The 18,696-nt window shown below is 32.4% G+C and overlaps 7 protein-coding genes and 1 pseudogene across 7 annotated transcripts; 5 read left to right on the forward strand and 3 right to left on the reverse strand.

The window, feature by feature from the left end:
* Positions 1–396, forward strand: part of Kpol_1023p92pseudo — a 3,064-nt pseudogene extending 2,668 nt beyond the window's left edge.
* Positions 397–835: 439 nt separating this feature from the next.
* On the reverse strand, positions 836–1,051 carry MRPL39 (mitochondrial 54S ribosomal protein bL33m; the record flags this gene model as incomplete). Its single annotated transcript, XM_001646729.1, has 1 exon — positions 836–1,051. The coding sequence occupies one exon, from the start codon at positions 1,049–1,051 to the stop codon at positions 836–838; it is 216 nt and encodes a 71-aa protein (XP_001646779.1).
* Positions 1,052–1,460: 409 nt separating this feature from the next.
* Positions 1,461–2,285, forward strand: Kpol_1023p95 (eukaryotic translation initiation factor 3 subunit G; the record flags this gene model as incomplete). The annotated part of the gene is made up of 1 exon (XM_001646730.1): positions 1,461–2,285. The coding sequence occupies one exon, from the start codon at positions 1,461–1,463 to the stop codon at positions 2,283–2,285; it is 825 nt and encodes a 274-aa protein (XP_001646780.1).
* A 313-nt stretch (positions 2,286–2,598) lies between these two features.
* On the reverse strand, positions 2,599–3,783 carry RPN9 (proteasome regulatory particle lid subunit RPN9; the record flags this gene model as incomplete). The annotated part of the gene is made up of 1 exon (XM_001646731.1): positions 2,599–3,783. The coding sequence occupies one exon, from the start codon at positions 3,781–3,783 to the stop codon at positions 2,599–2,601; it is 1,185 nt and encodes a 394-aa protein (XP_001646781.1).
* Positions 3,784–5,192: 1,409 nt separating this feature from the next.
* On the forward strand, positions 5,193–6,968 carry Kpol_1023p97 (uncharacterized protein; the record flags this gene model as incomplete). The annotated part of the gene is made up of 1 exon (XM_001646732.1): positions 5,193–6,968. The coding sequence occupies one exon, from the start codon at positions 5,193–5,195 to the stop codon at positions 6,966–6,968; it is 1,776 nt and encodes a 591-aa protein (XP_001646782.1).
* Positions 6,969–10,033: 3,065 nt separating this feature from the next.
* On the forward strand, positions 10,034–12,037 carry Kpol_1023p98 (uncharacterized protein; the record flags this gene model as incomplete). The annotated part of the gene is made up of 1 exon (XM_001646733.1): positions 10,034–12,037. The coding sequence occupies one exon, from the start codon at positions 10,034–10,036 to the stop codon at positions 12,035–12,037; it is 2,004 nt and encodes a 667-aa protein (XP_001646783.1).
* A 299-nt stretch (positions 12,038–12,336) lies between these two features.
* Positions 12,337–13,992, reverse strand: GIS4 (Gis4p; the record flags this gene model as incomplete). Its single annotated transcript, XM_001646734.1, has 1 exon — positions 12,337–13,992. The coding sequence occupies one exon, from the start codon at positions 13,990–13,992 to the stop codon at positions 12,337–12,339; it is 1,656 nt and encodes a 551-aa protein (XP_001646784.1).
* Positions 13,993–15,402: 1,410 nt separating this feature from the next.
* Positions 15,403–18,153, forward strand: Kpol_1023p100 (fungal specific transcription factor domain-containing protein; the record flags this gene model as incomplete). The annotated part of the gene is made up of 1 exon (XM_001646735.1): positions 15,403–18,153. The coding sequence occupies one exon, from the start codon at positions 15,403–15,405 to the stop codon at positions 18,151–18,153; it is 2,751 nt and encodes a 916-aa protein (XP_001646785.1).
* Between the last annotated feature and the right edge of the window lie 543 nt (positions 18,154–18,696).

The following is an 18,696-nucleotide window of genomic DNA, read 5'->3' on the forward strand; positions in this document are numbered from 1 at the left end:
GCTTCTGCTTGGGGTAACACATCTACTTGGGGAGGTGCCTCTTCTTGGGGAGGTCAAGGTCAAGGTCAAGGTACTGGTGGTGGTGCCTCTGCTTGGGGTGGCCAAGGTTCTGGTGCCACATCTACCTGGGGTGGTGCCTCCGCTTGGGGAAACAAATCTAATTGGGGTGGTGCCTCCACATGGGCCCAAGGTGGTGAATCCAATGGCGGTGTCTCAACATGGGGTGGTGATAAATCTAGTTATGGCGGTACTTCTACATGGGGTGGTGCCAATAACAATCAACAACAAGGTAACGGCTCTACATGGGCGAACCAAGAAAACGGTAACAGATCAGCTTGGGGCAACAGCGGTAACAAGTCCAATTACGGAGGTGGAAGCACTTGGGGAGGTCATTAAGACTACATATCATAGAAATCTCAACGATAATAACAATAAAAATAATAAAATAATGAAGAATATAATAACTCATCTTTAAGATTCATGTTTGATTACATTTATTCATCTGCAGACGAAATGAAATAAAAAAAATATTTATATATATTTAGATCCTTTTTTTTCTAAAAATCTGTTTTATGTATTATATCATATGTATTAATTGTCATCTAGTTTAATTTAACAAACAATTTTAACTTTAATGAATCAGTTAACCAATTAAAGGAAATATTTATTATATTTTATATACAAGTGCGTTTTTGTTCATTATATGCCTTTTTCCCTAGAATTTTAATATCTACGTTAATGTTATTTATATATTTAGATATACATAAATAGGCTTGTGCGTATGTGCATGTGTAAGAATATGAGATATAAGACTTCTTAAAGTCCGATCAATACCTCAGTACTTGGCAGTTCTTAAAAAGTCCAAAGGTTTGACATCTGCAACCTTTCTCTTTTTCGATTCCTTAAACAAAACATGACGTTCAGCAATAGGATCGTACCTGACTTGGTGAACCAAAGGAGCACTTCTCTTGACAGTAATATGTCTACAGTACCCTGTGGCTGCAGTTGATATCAGTTTTACAATTGTATTTTTGCTCTTAGCCTTTGCCATAGTTCCCTTATGCCTATTTTTCCCCTACCTATCCTATAACTTCCAGTAGATACACCAATAATATAGATGTAAGTTTCAATTTCAGGTGCTCTATCCTACTTCTTAACCAACAATCGATAACTTATAACCACATCTATCACATTTAAAACTACTTCGAAATCGTTAAATCTTAAAGCTTCTTTGATAAAATTGGCTTTAATTTTGATATCTTTCCGTCCTGGCCAAAATATCACTAGAAACGAATATGTCGAAATATTATTTGATGGAAAATTTGCAAAGAAGACGTTAAAAGCCAACCAAACAAGACCTTAGAAGAAGTTATTATAATAAAAGTATTTATGTTTGATGGTTTATTGTAGTTTCTAAGGTTCCGATTTGAATAGAGTAAGTGTGTGAACTTAGATCCAAGATGACTGAAGCTATGAATTCCGAGGTTATTAATAACCCAGACGGTACTAAGACTATTATTACTTATAGAGTTGAAAATGGTCAAAAATTCAAGATTACTCAAAAGGTTAGAGAAGTTCATGTTAGTGAAAAGGTCCATAAGGCCGTTGCCAGTAGAAAACAATGGGCTAAATATGGTGAAGAAAGAAATGCTCCTCCAGGTCCTAACCATTCCACTACCCAGTTGGGTGAAGAAGTCTATTTAAGATTGAGTAGGAACTGGAAACAAAAGGAAGAAGAAGAAACTGAAAAGGCTAAGATTAAATCAGATGGTATTATCAGTTGTAGATTATGTGGTAACGCGCATTATACTATGAACTGTCCATTCAAGAGTATTATGAGTGATATTGCCGCTTTGGAAGATCCTAATGCTCCTATTGAAGTTGGTTCCAACGCGGTTGAGGCTCCAGTTGAAACAGCTTCTTCTGCAGCAGCCGTTGCTTCTGGTAAGTATGTTCCACCTTCTCGTCGTGCTGGTGCAAAGGATCCATCTTCTGATGCTTACAGAGACTCCAGAGAACGTGATGATATGGCTACTTTGAAGATTACTCAATTGAATGAAAATGCTGATGAAACTACATTGAGAGAAGAATTGTTATTCCCATTCGGTAACATTCCAAGAGTTGTTGTTGTTAGAAACAGAGAAACAGGTAGATCCAGAGGTCTTGCCTTTGTCACCTTCTCCAGTGAAGAAGTTGCTGAAAAGGCTAGACGTTTGTTGAACGGTAGAGGTTTCATGAATTTGATCTTGCAAGTTGATTGGTCCAAGCCAAAGGAAAAAGAATAAATCAGTTAAATAAATAAAATAGTTATAAAATCCACATATACGTATCTATATATACTGTAAATTAACTTTAAGCTTTTCTGAATACCAGTAGTATGAATTAAAATGAGTAACAAGGGGATGGATCATTACATTAAATGGAGAGATTATTGTTTCTAGAAGTATTATATTTGTGGAGAATATAAGTACAAGGATATACACTTATACAGGCACATACGCAGATATAGATATAAATATATATGACTAGTAAAATAGGCTTACAATTGATACTTTTTTTTGCTTTTTTGATTTATTTTTAAAATTGAAAATCCATCATTTAAACCCAGATTGATCTACCATGGTTTTCAATTTTTTCACCTAATTTACTTACTTGTTCATCCCATTCTACCAATCTATCTTTCATTTTTGAAATTTGGTCACTGTTGATGATTCTTGGTTGGACCCAAGTGATGCTAACCAATTCATTTACTTGATCTATGGAACCTTTTAACAAACCCAAACTAATTGCTTTCATGACTAAATGTTCTACATTATCCTTTGATAGATGGGTTGAAGTTGCGATATCATCGAAGGATAAGTTTCGAATATTTTTTTCGAAGACGATTTCTATTAGGGTCATTAGACATATTTTTTGTCTTAGGAAAGACTCATGCTCTGATAAGATTTGAATTTTTGGTATTTGTACACTGATCAAACTATCGAAAGTTTTGAAATCACCTAGAGTTAGAGCGTTCAACAGTTGTATCAACCATTGGTATTCTGAATTACCTGAAATGAACGTGGTAATTTGATGGTTCAATAATTCACCAAAGTTGTAAATTTTATCACCTAATAATGCTGCTATACTTAAATTGTAGGCTAATTCTTTAAAATCATCTTTGTATACCATGATTACATCGTCATTGGTTAAATCCAGAGTGGACAAGTATAATAAGCTTGTATAGTAGAAAGAGTTGAAATCTTTTTTAATTCTATAATATTCTGAATTGACGTTGTAGAATGCGCTGGTGACTCTTAGTGGGACAGTATCTTTTGAATCCAAAGTATTCTCCAAATCGTCCAAAATGTCTCTACTTTGTACCAAGTCGTTTTGGTATAGGTAAATTCTTGCGATTTCGATTTTGATTAGTAGTAAACTGTCGTTATGGTTTTTAAGGCCGTCATTTCTCTTTTTCTTTGAATCTATTGAATCGAAGGATTTCTCTAAATCTTTCAAATAGTGTAGTGATTCTGAATAGTCGTTATGGTTTTTCAAAGACAACAAGAGGAATTCGACGACGTCGAGCTGGTTGATCTTGTCTAGGAACTTGGTGACGAAGGTGTCGTATACTCTTAGTCTCAATGGGACAGATTTTGGATCTTGAAAGAAGAGGATCAACGATTGTGTCAATTGATGCCATAATTTTCTTTCATATAGTTCTTCGAATTGTAGAAACAATGGAGATAGGGAAGGGTCAGCTTCCAGACGTAAAGTGCTCAAAATAGTGTCAATTTCATGCATAATTGGGGGGAAGGGGGGAGTGTGTATGTGCAGTGTTGTGTCCCTTTTTAAGATATTAAATCAGTGGGATGGTATATGATTAAAAATTGAAGAAATGGGAAATGGGAAATATGAATTGTGGGAAGGAGAAGGAACAGGACAGATACTACTTCTATAGGAGTGGTTTATTGTCTGTGGTATGTTGGATGAATTGGTGAGTAGTATGTTATGTAGTAAGTGTATATATATATATTTATATATGCTATAATATAAGGTGGCAAATAAAAATATATGTAATAGCACAGTATAGTATAGTTTTGAAATTAGAGGTAGTGTGTGGTTAAGCTGAGGGTTGGTCTGAGAAGAGCCGAAGTTACCCAGTTTTCTGTTGTTGTTCTCCGGGAGGTTCTCTGCGTGGTACTTTAATTTTTCTAAATTTTTTTAATTTTAGTTACCCTACCACACGTGACTGCACCCACACCACGTGAGTGTCATGTGATGTTGTGTTAAAAAGTATACAACACAACAAAATCCAAAAAATCGCCACCCTCTGTCTCTCTCTCTGCCGGCGTGGTGTGTGCCCCGTCCGTCATCCGCTTTTCCCTCTCTTCCGTTGCACGAACGTGTACTTGCCTCTTCTCCCAACAACGAAGAGAACCCAAAAGAAACCAAAAGAAACAGCACATTGCATCACCCTACACGACACACCCACCCAATGCACTCTGCTCGTCTGGCCATCTCGCCTCTGTCCACTTCCACTTCCACTTCCACTTCCGCTGCCAAAATATTTTTCATGTTTTCTAATTAGTAATACGGAGACAGCTGCAGAGAAACGCATGTACACCCAAGCAACAGAATAAGAAACTACACTGCACTACACTACACTATACTATAATACATACTACGCCATGCTATACTCAATCCAGTCTAACTGTCTATTCGAATCCAACTAACCCAGAATTAAATATCACACCTTCTCATCCAATAACTCACTTCATATACTAAATCATACCAACACTCTCATCTCAGTCCTATATATTTATTAAACACTATATTGTGTCAAAACCTTTTCCCATCTCTTGCTAACTCAAACATATAACCCTCCCCCCCCATCTACCTTCTACAATTTGTTGCAAGATTACTGCAATATATATTCATTCACAACTGCTTCAAGAACTTCCATTAAACGACTCTGCTAATTATTTAATTAATCAATAAAAAATAATACTATCCCCCCCATCCTCACTGAGAATTAACTTTTAAAATACAATATTTGGTACCCTCCCTCCATCCCCCATCCATACATACATATATTGAAACTTTTGCTTACTCATAAAGGGTCATTTTGGATTGGGATATCTGGTTTTATATATACACACACATATATTACAATTACTTACCTCTGCACAAGCAAGGCAAGCCAAGAAATAATGACTAGTGTCACAGTTAAAAGACCTCTGGACGAGTCTTTGACTGCCTTGTCCCCAAACGACAACAACAGCTCAATTCTCAATGCCTCCACAGATGTAGATGCTTCTACCGTTGCTAATGCAAACAAAAAAAAAGTAGGAAGAAAACTACTGGGTGATCACGAAGTAAAGAATAAAAGAACTGCTCAGAATAGAGCTGCTCAAAGAGCCTTCAGAGAAAGGAAAGAAAGAAAAATGAAAGAACTAGAGGACAAAGTCCACGAACTAGAAAAAGTTAAACAACAGAACGACGTAGAATCAGAGTTCTTGAGAAATCAATTGACTCTGATGATAGATGAATTGAAAAAATATAGACCAGAAAAAAGCTCAGATATTAAAGTCCTAGAATATTTAGCTAAACATGAAGAAAATGGTTCTACTGAAAAAATTAAAAAGAATATTCAGAGGAAAGAAGATTTCTCTTTTGAATACCCACCACCACCACCACATTCCCAAACACAGGGCTCTTCTGCAGATACTAATGTCACCTACAATAAACAGAATACTGATCAAAGATTGCCCTCTCCTGGCTCTTCTTCTGGATCTTCTCCAAATATGCTAATGCTAAATAACAAGAAACAAAGCATTTTGAATAATAGAATCACCACTCCTTCTTCTTCAACTTCCTCCTCTTCAGGTTGGATGGATAACGTCTTCTATAAGGATGATGCACAAAATTTGCCACATTTCGATACTTCAAGTACTTCAACCAACACTGCATTCAGGGATAGCCCCGTCAATAACAGCATCAACTCCATTAAATTAGAAGATAACTTGAAAAATAATAATAACAGCGCCTTGACTGTAGGTTACGACAGCGACTTATTTTCAAACGACTTCAATTTTGATGATCATTTCGACCAACAAGTTTCAAGTTTCTGTGTTAAAATGAATCAAGCCTGTGGTACTAAACAAAACCCAGTACCAAAAACTATGGCTGAATCAAATAAATCCCAAAAGACACCTCCATCAGAAGGGAATCCTTCAACCACTCCTAACGAGTCAAGCAATGATAGCTCACTATCAATTGCAAAATTTGATGATCCAAACTTCTTGTTCGATTCACCATCGAATGACTTCACAAATACTTTGGATATCCCAAGTGTTGACAGTTCAAATGCAAATTCAAATTTTGGACAATTGGGTTTCCATGGTTTAAGTAATGACATAACTTTCAATTCTAATGATTCGAATTGGAATGATTTCATATCATTGAAAACAGATTCAATGACATCTGTGCCCACAACTTCTTCAGTCGCTACTAATGATCATCCAATAAATATTTCAAAACCATCTGAGGAAAACTCTCCTAGAAAGGAAGTATTACCTTTTATCGATACTTCAATTGCATTCCCTGAAACTAAAGCTGATTTCGATGCCTTCGACAATCAAATGTTCTTTAGAGACGATGGTTTCAATGAATCTTTGAATATTTCAGATGACATTGTAGGGGCAGAATCAGATGACGAACAAGATAATAATAACGATAACGATTTAATTTCAAAGAATTTGGTATGTGAAGAAGTAAAAGAACATGATATGGTGATACCAACCTCTGATGGTAAATTATTGAAATGTTCTGAAGTCTGGGATAGAATTACAGCTCATCCAAGATATTCAGATATTGATATTGATGGTCTATGTCAAGAATTAATGCACAACGCTAAATGTTCTGACAAGGGTGTTGTAGTGGATTCAAAAGATGTACAGAAAGCATTAAGCAATCATATGTCATAATAAGAAACCGATAGAAATAATATCAAGTTGAATACATTATTTAATTCTATTGTAATATTCCCTAATTTTTGAAAAAGAAAATGATTAAATAAATGTACCGAATCATTACTTTCCTGATTTGACAAGAATCTAAGATCCAAGTTATAGATTTGGTTAATTTTTTTGAATTTTACCCAAGTAGAGCTATATGACAGATTTATTTAGGGACATAATTAAACCTGAAAATAATAGACATTATGAATTTATTAGTCAAAAAACTGTATTGGTATTGCTATTTTGATTGATTATAAGCAAAAGCATAACTTGATGCTTTCTTTACATAAACTGCGTCATGATACGATTGATCACTATGATATAGGTATTCTGTTCTCCCACATTTATGAATCCAATCCAATCCAATTCAAATCAAATCAAATCAACATGAAGACAAAATTTTCGCTTCACCAAACAAGTTAGTTAATGTTTTCATTATGATTTATTCGATGATTCAATGTTTGTTAGTTTCCATGTGATCACCGTCATTATTACTGTTTCCATTGTTTTTACTATTATAACTAGTTTTTTTTCACTTATATATAGACAGCTATATGAATAAAAGAGATAATATATGTATTTTTTTTTTCTAATGTACCCATTTCATCCACAACAACGTAAGTTCTGGCATCCCAAAACTAAAAGGAGTAAGAAATCGATAGTAACATTGACATGAACTAATTAAAATTGCAAATTCTAGTAGTGAAAAAATATATAGATGTGAAAAAAAAGAAGAAATAAAATGAACGATATGGGATTGTATAAAATGTATCATTTACGAATATCAAGAATCATTTATCTGCAACTTTAAAGACCTAACTTATCATCACCCATTACCCCACAAACCTTCCTTCATTCGTACAGCTCGAAATCAAGAACTTGAAACAAGCTTGAATCAGTCAATATGCATAAATATGTGTGATACAATAACAAGAAACGTCAAGGTTGAGGAAATGAAACAAAATCGAGCTAGTAAAGTAGACCTTGTCTTGACAAGATATAGTAGATAAAAAAGCTTTGACTTCATTAAACCTAAGTTACATGCATTCTGTTCAAATCACTATTTTTGCTAAAAGTCATCCAGCCTTAAGAAAATGTATTCGTGTAGGTAGTTATATAGTAAAGAAACAAAGAAAGGGAGAGAGCAACGCTTGAACTGCTGTTTCAAATGATATCATGTTGTAATGGGGATTCCATTTGTACTTGAGGTTCAAATGTTTTTAAACAGTCTGCCTGTATTTCCTTTCTTTCCCCTTCACTCCATCAGCTGGTGATAGATAAGTTCATGAAATAGAAGGTGGTGTTATGCTGTGTGTCTAGAGAGACACTGCACTATCACCTCCAGGTTACCAATTTGACCTCTTCAATTTCCAATTCGAGATAGGAAGGAGGTCAAATTTGGTAGTTAAAAATAAATAAGGTCAATTGATATTTACTTCTGAATCTAACTAACCTATAAAATTTAGCTTAATCTACTCCCCTCCATTCAAATGATGGATATAATTTTGACCAATTCTACAGTAGTTTTACTTTTAACCTTTTAAAATCAAGACGAATTGAATTGACATTTGGAGTGAAAGGACCAACTCTGTTCTGTTCTCAGTCAATATCTTTCGGATCACTAATACGTCATTGATTAAATAATATTACACTCCGTTGAATTCTTCTAGCTCAATTGGTAATTATTCTTGGTTTTACGACTTTTATGATTTTTATTCAGTAATTACTTTAGCTATCTCTCGTATGATAACAATGAGAATTATGTAGACAAGATAGTCATTTGAAATTAATTGTACTACTTGGTTTGCATATTTGTTGGATTAACTTGGATGGAATTGCCGTTTCTAAATATTGTAATAAAGAAATGTGTTGTTATAACCCACTTTCTCTCGTGTCTGTCCTATATGGTTCATTCGTCATAGGTAGCCTTTCGGTAGGACTTCATAAATCAAACTAATTTCAAGTTCAACTAATGTTCAACTGCTTCTTGTTTCGTTTTAAGACTGTCGTACAGATATTTACCTTCAATCTTGACAATACCCTTGATGAGGAAACTAAAGAAGGGGTCATTGGAGTATACAGGTTAGTGAGAATGAATTGTTTTAAAATGGGTTTGTTCAGAGATTATTAGTGAAATCAAGTAGTTGTTGATTAATGCTTATACAATATTATTGTCTTCCTTGTATTTTTACGTATTTTATTATTTTATTATTTTATTTTGTATTTTTTGGTGGTATTATTTTCCTGATTTTATCATACTGCTACTACCACGAAGTACTATTTCTAGTACCCCATTGAAATGGCTATCACCGTTGTTGTTCTTGCCGTTGTTGGAGCAGTAGTCGTTAAACTTTTTACACTTTTAAATATATACCTTTGTTCCCTTGTTCACCAACAATTGAACTGGACCTCTCTCGCTCTTTATGCTCTTGTTGGGTTGTTACTCGGAATTTTACTTATTTACAGGTTGCAATTGTATGCCTCTTCTTACAATTTCCCTTTTAAGACCCAACTTTCTACATAATGCCAAACCAACTACCAAGCAATTCTCTCAGTCGAACGGTCTCTAGTTTTTGGAGAACTTCTTTCGAAAGACACTTGTAGAGTTACGAAGACTACAAAAATTCTATACAGATTATTGCAAATTTCGTCATTTCTCTTATAATTTCCACTCCATCGACAATACTGCCTCTAGAATTATTGATATATTTCATTATCTTAAATCATAATACATGACTATATATATATGAGACTTCACTACTTTTTAATTAACCAATATTTAATATCTTGACTGTTTTGCAATCCGAATAAATATACAACTGTTTTCCAGAAAACGTCGTAAAATAAGTAGTATCCATCCACAGATAGAAATTCGTAAATTTCCATAGCCTATTTGTAGTCTTATAGTCGTTTGTCTACATTGATATATTTACTATAATTTTATTTTATTTTAATGCTTTATTCAAACTCTGGCAAATACCTTTATTAATATATTTGAAGTCACAAATTGTTACATTGTTATTGATTTATCAATGGGTAATAATATTTCAGTAGATGCTACAAATGAATTTCGATACAAAGGCAAAAATATCCAATACTTTAATCCATATTATAATAAAGATAAGAAAGATATATCCAATAATTTGATTTTAGAGAATTCTGTAAACTTAGAGAATTTTAATAATCAGAATACAATGAATTTATCGAATAATAATTTAATGGAATGTTTAGCAAAATTGTCCATTGATCATTCCAACTCTAATTCTAATTATTCATATTCTACAAAGACATTATTTATGAACCCAGGACATTCAAGTCCTGTTGTTTGCCAAACCCCTCGTTTGACTGCCACTGGCAGCTTTGAAAATAGAAGTATATTTCTTAATAATGACGATTCAGAAGCATCATCCCTTATAATACCAAAAACTTTTGATGAATCTTATCTGATGGATCAGAATAGTGCTCTCTTCACCATCGAGCAGAGCAGCAATGATGATGACAGAAAATATACAACAAAAGAAAATAAAAATAAAACTTCACATTTCTCATGGAAAAAGGAAATGAAGAGAAGAATCTCTAGAATAAGTAAAGATAAACATCCTAAAGATATATATTATGATGGCAGTGAAGAAGATGAGAGTGACGATTCTAATGCTATTGTCCACCGTCATACCAAGGACAGGAAAAGGTTGAAATCTGATATAACAGTAGATCCATCGCTGTCAGATAAAGACTCTTCGGAGATTAAGAAAGAAGAAGATAACATAGGTAGTATACCAATTGACTTTACTCCCTCGAATAATAATGAGATTAATAAAAAGTCAAATTTTAGTTTGCATTATAATGATTATGTTAATTGCATCTCTAGTAATGGAACACCGTCTATTACCTTAGATACAGGATCTTCTATTTCTACTGCCGAATATGAATTAACTTCATTGCGTAGGTATCATAGTAGAGTGAATGTTGTGTTAAGATGGAGAGATTCGTATATTCAAAATGAGACGTGCAAGTCTGTCTCTATCATCAGTGAAGATATTTTGACGTCAGTACAAGCTCAAAACTCTGGGGTACTCTTGATATCAAACTTTTCCATGACGTATGACAAGAATGAGAACAATTGGGTGCTTCCAGATTTATTCTTACCTCCAGGTAAATATAGATTGCGGTTTTTAATCGATCATCATGATTTTAGATATTCTAACTATTTGCCTGTCACTGAAGATGAGTTGGGTACTATAATAAATGAAATAGAGATTCTTCCAGGTTATAAGTCAGTGGAACCGTTTGAACATAATAACCATATAATGATTCAGGAAAATATAATTAACAGCGAGCTCTCATTAAATAATTCTCGACAGTTACAATCAGAACCGCCCTCATATCCAGAACTAGAAGAGAATTTTAGTTCCCCAATAGAATCAATAATATCAGAAGACGAGCTTGATAATGATCAATATTCCAAAGTTTATGGGAAAAGGAATAATTCGATTGGTCAAAGCAAAACCAGTTTATCTATTAAACCATGTATATCAGAGGTAACATATACTAATGAAATTCCACAACTGTTCAAAATTACGGACAATAACTGTATTGTAAATGAGAACTATGAGAGATATGGGTTTGTCGAACCACCATCATATGGGGAGCCGGGACTGGAAAACCGTGTCATTGACTGTAATCAAGATATTCTATTTGCGACATTTCAACAAAATGGTGCAGTTGATGTTGAATTAGCAGAACAACTATTCCTTGAAAAGTATCCAGTACCAGACCTGCCTGTATTTTTAGATTCTCATTTCTCTGAGAAACTCTTTGATAATAACGACAGTAGTAAGAATTTAAACGATATGAATGGTGAAGATATTCAAATCAAAAATAATGGCCAAGATATTCCCCATGTCAATTTGAACCATGTTTTAACAAACAAGATATCTAATGGTATGATTAGCGTTGCGTGTACTACTAGATACAAAAGGAAATTCGTTACCCATATCCTATACTCCCCATCCACACATTCTGAAGTTGGTTTTTAATTCGATGTGCTGGTAAAGAAATCTTAATGAGGAAAAGTTAAAACATAATCATGACTTTATAAATATTCCTACAAATTCACAAAGGAATAATAATTTAATGACAGCGAATGAATAAAATAATGATGGTAATGCAAATTAAAATTAGATAATTAAATGAAGTAAATAATATATATATGTACGTATATTTTAGTATGTTATATATATATATATATATATATATATATCAATATGAATCGACATGTTCATTATCTGAGGAAGATTATGCATTTAACTACAGTTAATTATATGATTTAAATATATTACATTATACTACATGCTGAATTTTTACCACTTTTCCTTTTACTCTTTGATCTTTTGTTCGATGTTGATTTTTTATTTGATGACAGTCTATCAACGTTTTTAATATTTTTTTTCAAATCATTCTTGTTTTCGTTTGATTTTCTACTACTCTTATTACTACTCTTGTTGCTAACTGATGAAATTTTATCCAAGCTGCTATTAATCAATCTACTTTTTGATCTTTCAGCTTTACTTGAACTTGTCAATGCTGTTGAATACTTTGCTAATGGGTATTCTGTACCAACAGTGTTCGTCAAAGTAATAATATTTTGTAATTCTTGTCCATCATTGATGTAACTTGAGCTACCATTGGTAATAGTTCTATAAGATCTGTGAGCAATAGTTGTATTTGTATTTACCTTGGTGGGTATATTCATATCATCGGGATAAAATTGTTGTGGTATTGAATCATCATAATAGTCTACACTACTTCTACGTGTGTTGTTATGATTATTAATATTAATGTTATTATTATTGTCATTTACTATCATTGGATAGAATTGTTGTGGGGTATCGTGGATTGATAAAGAATCATCTGAATGATTGATGTAATCTTCTAAATGAGGATTTGAAGAATTCTCATAATTTGAAATGTTAACAGTTACATTTGGTATTGAAACCAAAGAATAAAACAAGATTTTTGGATAATCTTTATTTATATGCAGTAATTCATTTAAGGATAAAATTTGTAAGTTTGTCATTGAAAATTTTGAATCATACAATAACCAATCGTCATCGATATCTGCACTATCCTGTTCGTTATTTGATTGTCTTATCGCCGTGATCAATTCATCTGAATCACTGTTGTATATTAAAATTGATTGCAACACTAGTTGGAAGTTTGCGTATGGATCGGGCAAGTTTACAGTTGGTAGAACGGTATTAAAATAACTTCCAAAGTTAGGATCGTTTATAAAATATGGAGGGAAACTTGATAAGGAATCTGAATCTGAATCATCTAGATAAATGTCTTCTACGTTCACGTCTCCTTCTGCATCTGCATTTGTATCAGCAGCCGCATCCTGTTGCTCATTATTACTTATCAGGTATTTTGCTTGATTGTTGTTAGGATTCTTTTCGTAACTTAGAGAGGGTAGAGACTCTACGTCCTCAGAGTATTGGAAACTATCAATAGAGGATAACTCTGTTGTATTTTGGGAAGAATAAGGAGATTGATTTGATTTTTTCTGATTATCATTCACACTAGTAATAGCGTTGGCATTCAAAGAAGATGACAATTTCGGTTTAAAGTTTATTTCTATTGAAGAGGCAATACTTGAATTAGTATCATCGTTACTATGGGAAGAAGTGCCGTTGATTACTAAATAATGTAACTCTATGGAATTCGACTTGTTCAATAATAGCAATGTCTTTTTGACAATATTATTGTAATAATCTAGTAAAATGTTATTGTTAAGATAGTTAATTGAAATCAATTTGAAAATTTTATTCCCTTTATCAATGTTGAAAACATCATCAACCAAATTATTCTTCAACAACTTATAGTAATCTTCATTGCCCAAGATTTCCTCAAAGGAACCATTCCGCACATGACAAAGATACCAAGTCCAAACATCAATCTCTTTAGTAGCATCACCATTGCCATCACTCGACATAATGAACAAAAGTAAAACTAGAACTAGAACTAAAATTAAAAACTAGAACAAAAATTCTCTATCGTACTAGTTGTCTCTCTGTGTTCCTGCCCCCACCACTAAAGTTAATATATATATATATAAATAATTATACACAACTTGTAGATATATGAAAAAATATATATATACAGCCAACCAACAAAACCCACATATATGCACTACTGCAGACTACAACTTAAAAGAGTCTAGTTAGGTTTTTTCTCTAACTTGAAACTTAGTCCAATATCCACAATTCATCATCCCATCTAATTCCATCACCATGGCTTGCAACGAATAACTTGTTTCGATATTCGAAATTCGAGTTTCGTTTCGATTCGAAAGCTCAAAAAAACTTGACAGCCAAAGAAACGAAACCGATGGCCGTTTTGGTTACCACAACAACAGGCAAAGCCAAGGGCATCTGTCGTCAAAGCAGTTTCGAAAAGTGAATTCGAATTCGAGTTCGAAACAATCAGATCAGATTAGATCAAATCAAATCAAATCACATCTCATCAAGAAGGTATTTAAAGTTGCATTGATGTTTAGTTTCGAGATTGAGTTAAAGTTGTTTTATATCCAAGTTGTTGTAGTTGTTCTTGTTGTTGTTGTTGTAGAATTGGTTAAAGCAGTTGACATTTTGTAATTGCAAGTGTTACTTTTATGTGATTAAGAGAGCCATGAGTTGCGATGGGATGATCATTTGATGTATTTGTTGTATGAATGTGATTGAGGGGCGATGGGGATGTGAGTGGGTCTGTTGTTGTCTTGTCTTGTCTTGCCTGGTATTCTATCTTGGATCAGCAAAGTCTCGTGCTCAACTAGACCGTGTGTTGTAGATCGTAGCAATTGGTGACTTGTACTATTTAATCAAGTGATCTATGATATCGGGGTTGGGAATTGTAGATCTTTATATTTTCTGGTTTCTGGTTTCTGGTTTGTGTTAAGGTGATGTTGATTTCGAGGTCGTAGAGTGGGTCGGCTATCGTACTTTTTCTACTTGGAAATGTGATTATATAAATATAAATATGTCATCGAGAGGGTGTGAATATCCCTTATCTTCTTTGAATCTAACTTGAATTCAGTTCGATTCCAATGCATTCAAACTTTATCCCATTCCATTAAGTTTGTTTCTTTGTTTGTTTATTTATTTATTTATTACACACGACTTTAGGCCTTCAATTCTCTTTTATTTATAATGGTTTTGCTTGAGGCATAATAAATAGATAATGTCTGTTGTTGTGTCAATTGATTCGATTTATTATATTCTTGTTTAAACTTCTTTTATTTTAAATCTAATTCAGTTTAATTTAATTTAATTTAACTTAATTCACTTCAATTCATTTTATTTCCACTCTAAGCTCATCCCATATATGTGTGTCTTGAAGAGATACTATGGTGTTCCCAGATGGAAATGAAAATAATTCTTTACAAAATTCTACTGGGAAGTTGGACATCCCATTACAGCCAATCCCTAAGAAATCAAGGATAATCAAAACTGATAAACCAAGACCTTTACTGTGTCCCACTTGCTCAAGAGGCTTTGTAAGACGTGAACATCTGAAGAGACATCAAAGGGCTCATACAAAGGAAAAACCATTCGTTTGCGTATTCTGTGGGAGATGTTTCGCTAGAAGAGATTTAATTATAAGACATCAAAATAAGTTACATTTCGATATTTTAAATTCATCATCCTCTTCATCAAATAATTCAACTGCTACTGTAGGCTCTGCAACAAACACTATCGATCCAGATGAATACATCATTAAAATGAATGGTAATACATTATCTGTATTGCCTATTCCTATACAAAACGATGTGACAAATGTTTACAGTTCATTGTCATCCTCTTTATTAAACGGTGCAAGAGCAAATTTAAATGGTACCATCACTTCAAGTAATGGTAAATTAGTTAAACAAAATAGTGGTACAAATGTATTCATAATGGAAAATAACTTTACCAAATCAAACAAGAAGAAGAAGTATAAAATTATTCCTCAGAAGGCTTCTGACATTGTAAATAAAATTGGAAATAAAGAACCTATCTTTCAAAATAAAATTTTGCCATTGCCATTACAATATACTTCTAATGTCAGTAATTCCAATAATACTAATATTATAGATAATAATAATAATCAACCGCTGACGATAACTAATAATGATAATAATAGCAATGATAATACTAACATCAACACTACTACATCGAATAATACCAATAACCTTGTCACAGCGTTTAATAACACCCCAAACATAAACAATGTCATCATAAATAGTAGTAATATAACTGGCAATAGCACTGCTACTGCTCCGACCACCAATAATAATAATTTAAATATTGAAAAGAACTTTAATTTCTTTAACGAATCTCTAAGAGGTTTGATAATTACCCAAAATAATTTATCTCAAGATCTTTTCCCAAGTGCAATACAATTGAATCACTATATTGATTTATATTATAGACATTTCAATAATTATTATCCGTTTATACATTTATTCTCTATCAATCCATCAATTGAAAATTATCCATTGTTAATATCATTAGCTTCATTAGGTTCACTTTATGATAAATTACAGAATAATGATTATCAAATACTGTATAAAATTGCATGGTTAAATATTAAGAATTTTCTAGAAATTACTAAAAATAATCATGAATCAACACCATTATGGGTTATTCAAGGTATTGTATTACTTACATTTGTTAATATCTATACAGATGAAATTAAAAATACAAATCTATTACAATCGAAATTGTTTGCATTAATAAGATTGGTTAAAATTACAAAATTAAATATACCATTGAATCAATTTGTAATGCCGCCACAGTTACCACCTCCTAATTCAAATAATTTAGAAGACATTAATGATTTCTTTAATTATTTTGTCTTATCACAATCAAGAATAAGAACCTGTCATATAATTTTAGTCATGTCAAATTTCCTTTCAACTTTCTTTGGTTGGGATTGTTTACTACATTCAATTGATTTGAAATGCGGAATACCTTATGTGAATGATGATATCTTCAATTATGACAATTCAATTTTATGGTTTAAAAATTTAAATGCATCCTTTTTCACTGATTCTTCAAGCTTTACCGACTCTAAAATTCATAATCTAGGTAACGTTCTTATAGATAATCATCATTATGAAAACGGTTTACGATATTTAGTAAATGGGATAGATGACAATTTAGAATGTAAAGAATTTTCAACAAAGTTTCTATTATCTTTACTAATATCAATTCATGAAAAAATTTATATCGAAAGGAAGAAATTTAATTTTAAAGTCATTAATTGTCTCTATGATATGGATTGGAGAATGAATACAAGACCACTAATAAATTCAATATTGAAAAATTGGGAGAAATTATTTCTGAAGAATAATAATGGTTTCAGTTATAGCATTCATAATGATAATCAAGACTTGCAATTATTAATACCACTTTATTGGACTGCAAAGATTAAAGAATGTGTGGATATTTCATTTGTTCTAAACAAAGCCATATCTGGGGACTGGCAATCGATGAATTTAAGCTTAGAAGAACTGTATTTGGAATGGGAATCATTACGTGAAGCTACTGATATAGGTTTAAATTTGATTCAATTTAACATAGATTCCGTTTTAATATTTTTAAACAAAAATAATTTTAATCCAATTCCTAAAACATTTATGACGCCTGCAATCTATTTGATTTCCATGTTTAAAACAATTTTTACTATTTCAGAATATATGTTAAGAGTTGAAAAAGCTGTCTATAATATACATATTCTACCACCAGTGGATCCAGTTTTCTCATCAGTATCAAGAATTGTTTGGCTTAAATGTGAAAAGATTTTTTCAAATGTAGAATCTTTATTGGTACCTAATGGTTATAATATAGATAATTTTAATGAATTCATCGATAAGCCAAACAAACTAAAACAATTTAGTTTTGAACTATTAAATGATTCATTAGCAGAAAAGGCAATGAGTTCGGATGTTGACATAGATGAAACTGTAAGGCTGATAGTTTCATTTAATATGTCGATTCGTTGTCTGTATTTGGGATCAATTATTATAGAGAATATGTCACAACTGCCACTCTCAAGATTCCTGTCACAAGCATTACAAGCAAGAGCAACATTTATTGCAAGAATGAAGAGTTAGTTATGCCTAATTTCCAATCAGTTTATTATTATTATTTCTATGTTTTTATTACCTTCTATCTCCTTAGTAATCGAATTTTTGCATTTTTTTAAAACAACATAGTTTATTTTAATGATTAATTGTGTTCATAATTGCATACATCAATTTACATTTTTGCAAATAGTACACAATTTTGAATTTCAGTATTCATTCAGAAGAAAAGATCCCTTGTCCAAAACTTTCAGTTTATTGTATATATATGTTTATATATATATATATTGGTGTGTGTGTGTGTGTGTATCGAAGTGTATATATCATTCAAAAATGTATTATATTTGATAGAAAACATGACTCGAATAAAATGAATCCACTTCAAGCTTACTCGGATACTAGATTGTATTGTTCTTCTTATTGCGAAACTCTTTACCAGTTCAGATCTATCATCATACCTCTTATTCTGCCATTATATCTATTTTCTGTCATTACATTCTTAGATTATAGTGTGGTAAATAAGGAAAAATAAAAAGAAATGTGAAAAATTATTGATGCGATGAGATGAGTTTT

This window comes from Vanderwaltozyma polyspora, genomic scaffold (assembly GCF_000150035.1).
Source record: "Vanderwaltozyma polyspora DSM 70294 KpolScaffold1023 genomic scaffold, whole genome shotgun sequence".
NCBI classification, from domain to species: Eukaryota; Fungi; Ascomycota; class Saccharomycetes; order Saccharomycetales; family Saccharomycetaceae; genus Vanderwaltozyma; species Vanderwaltozyma polyspora.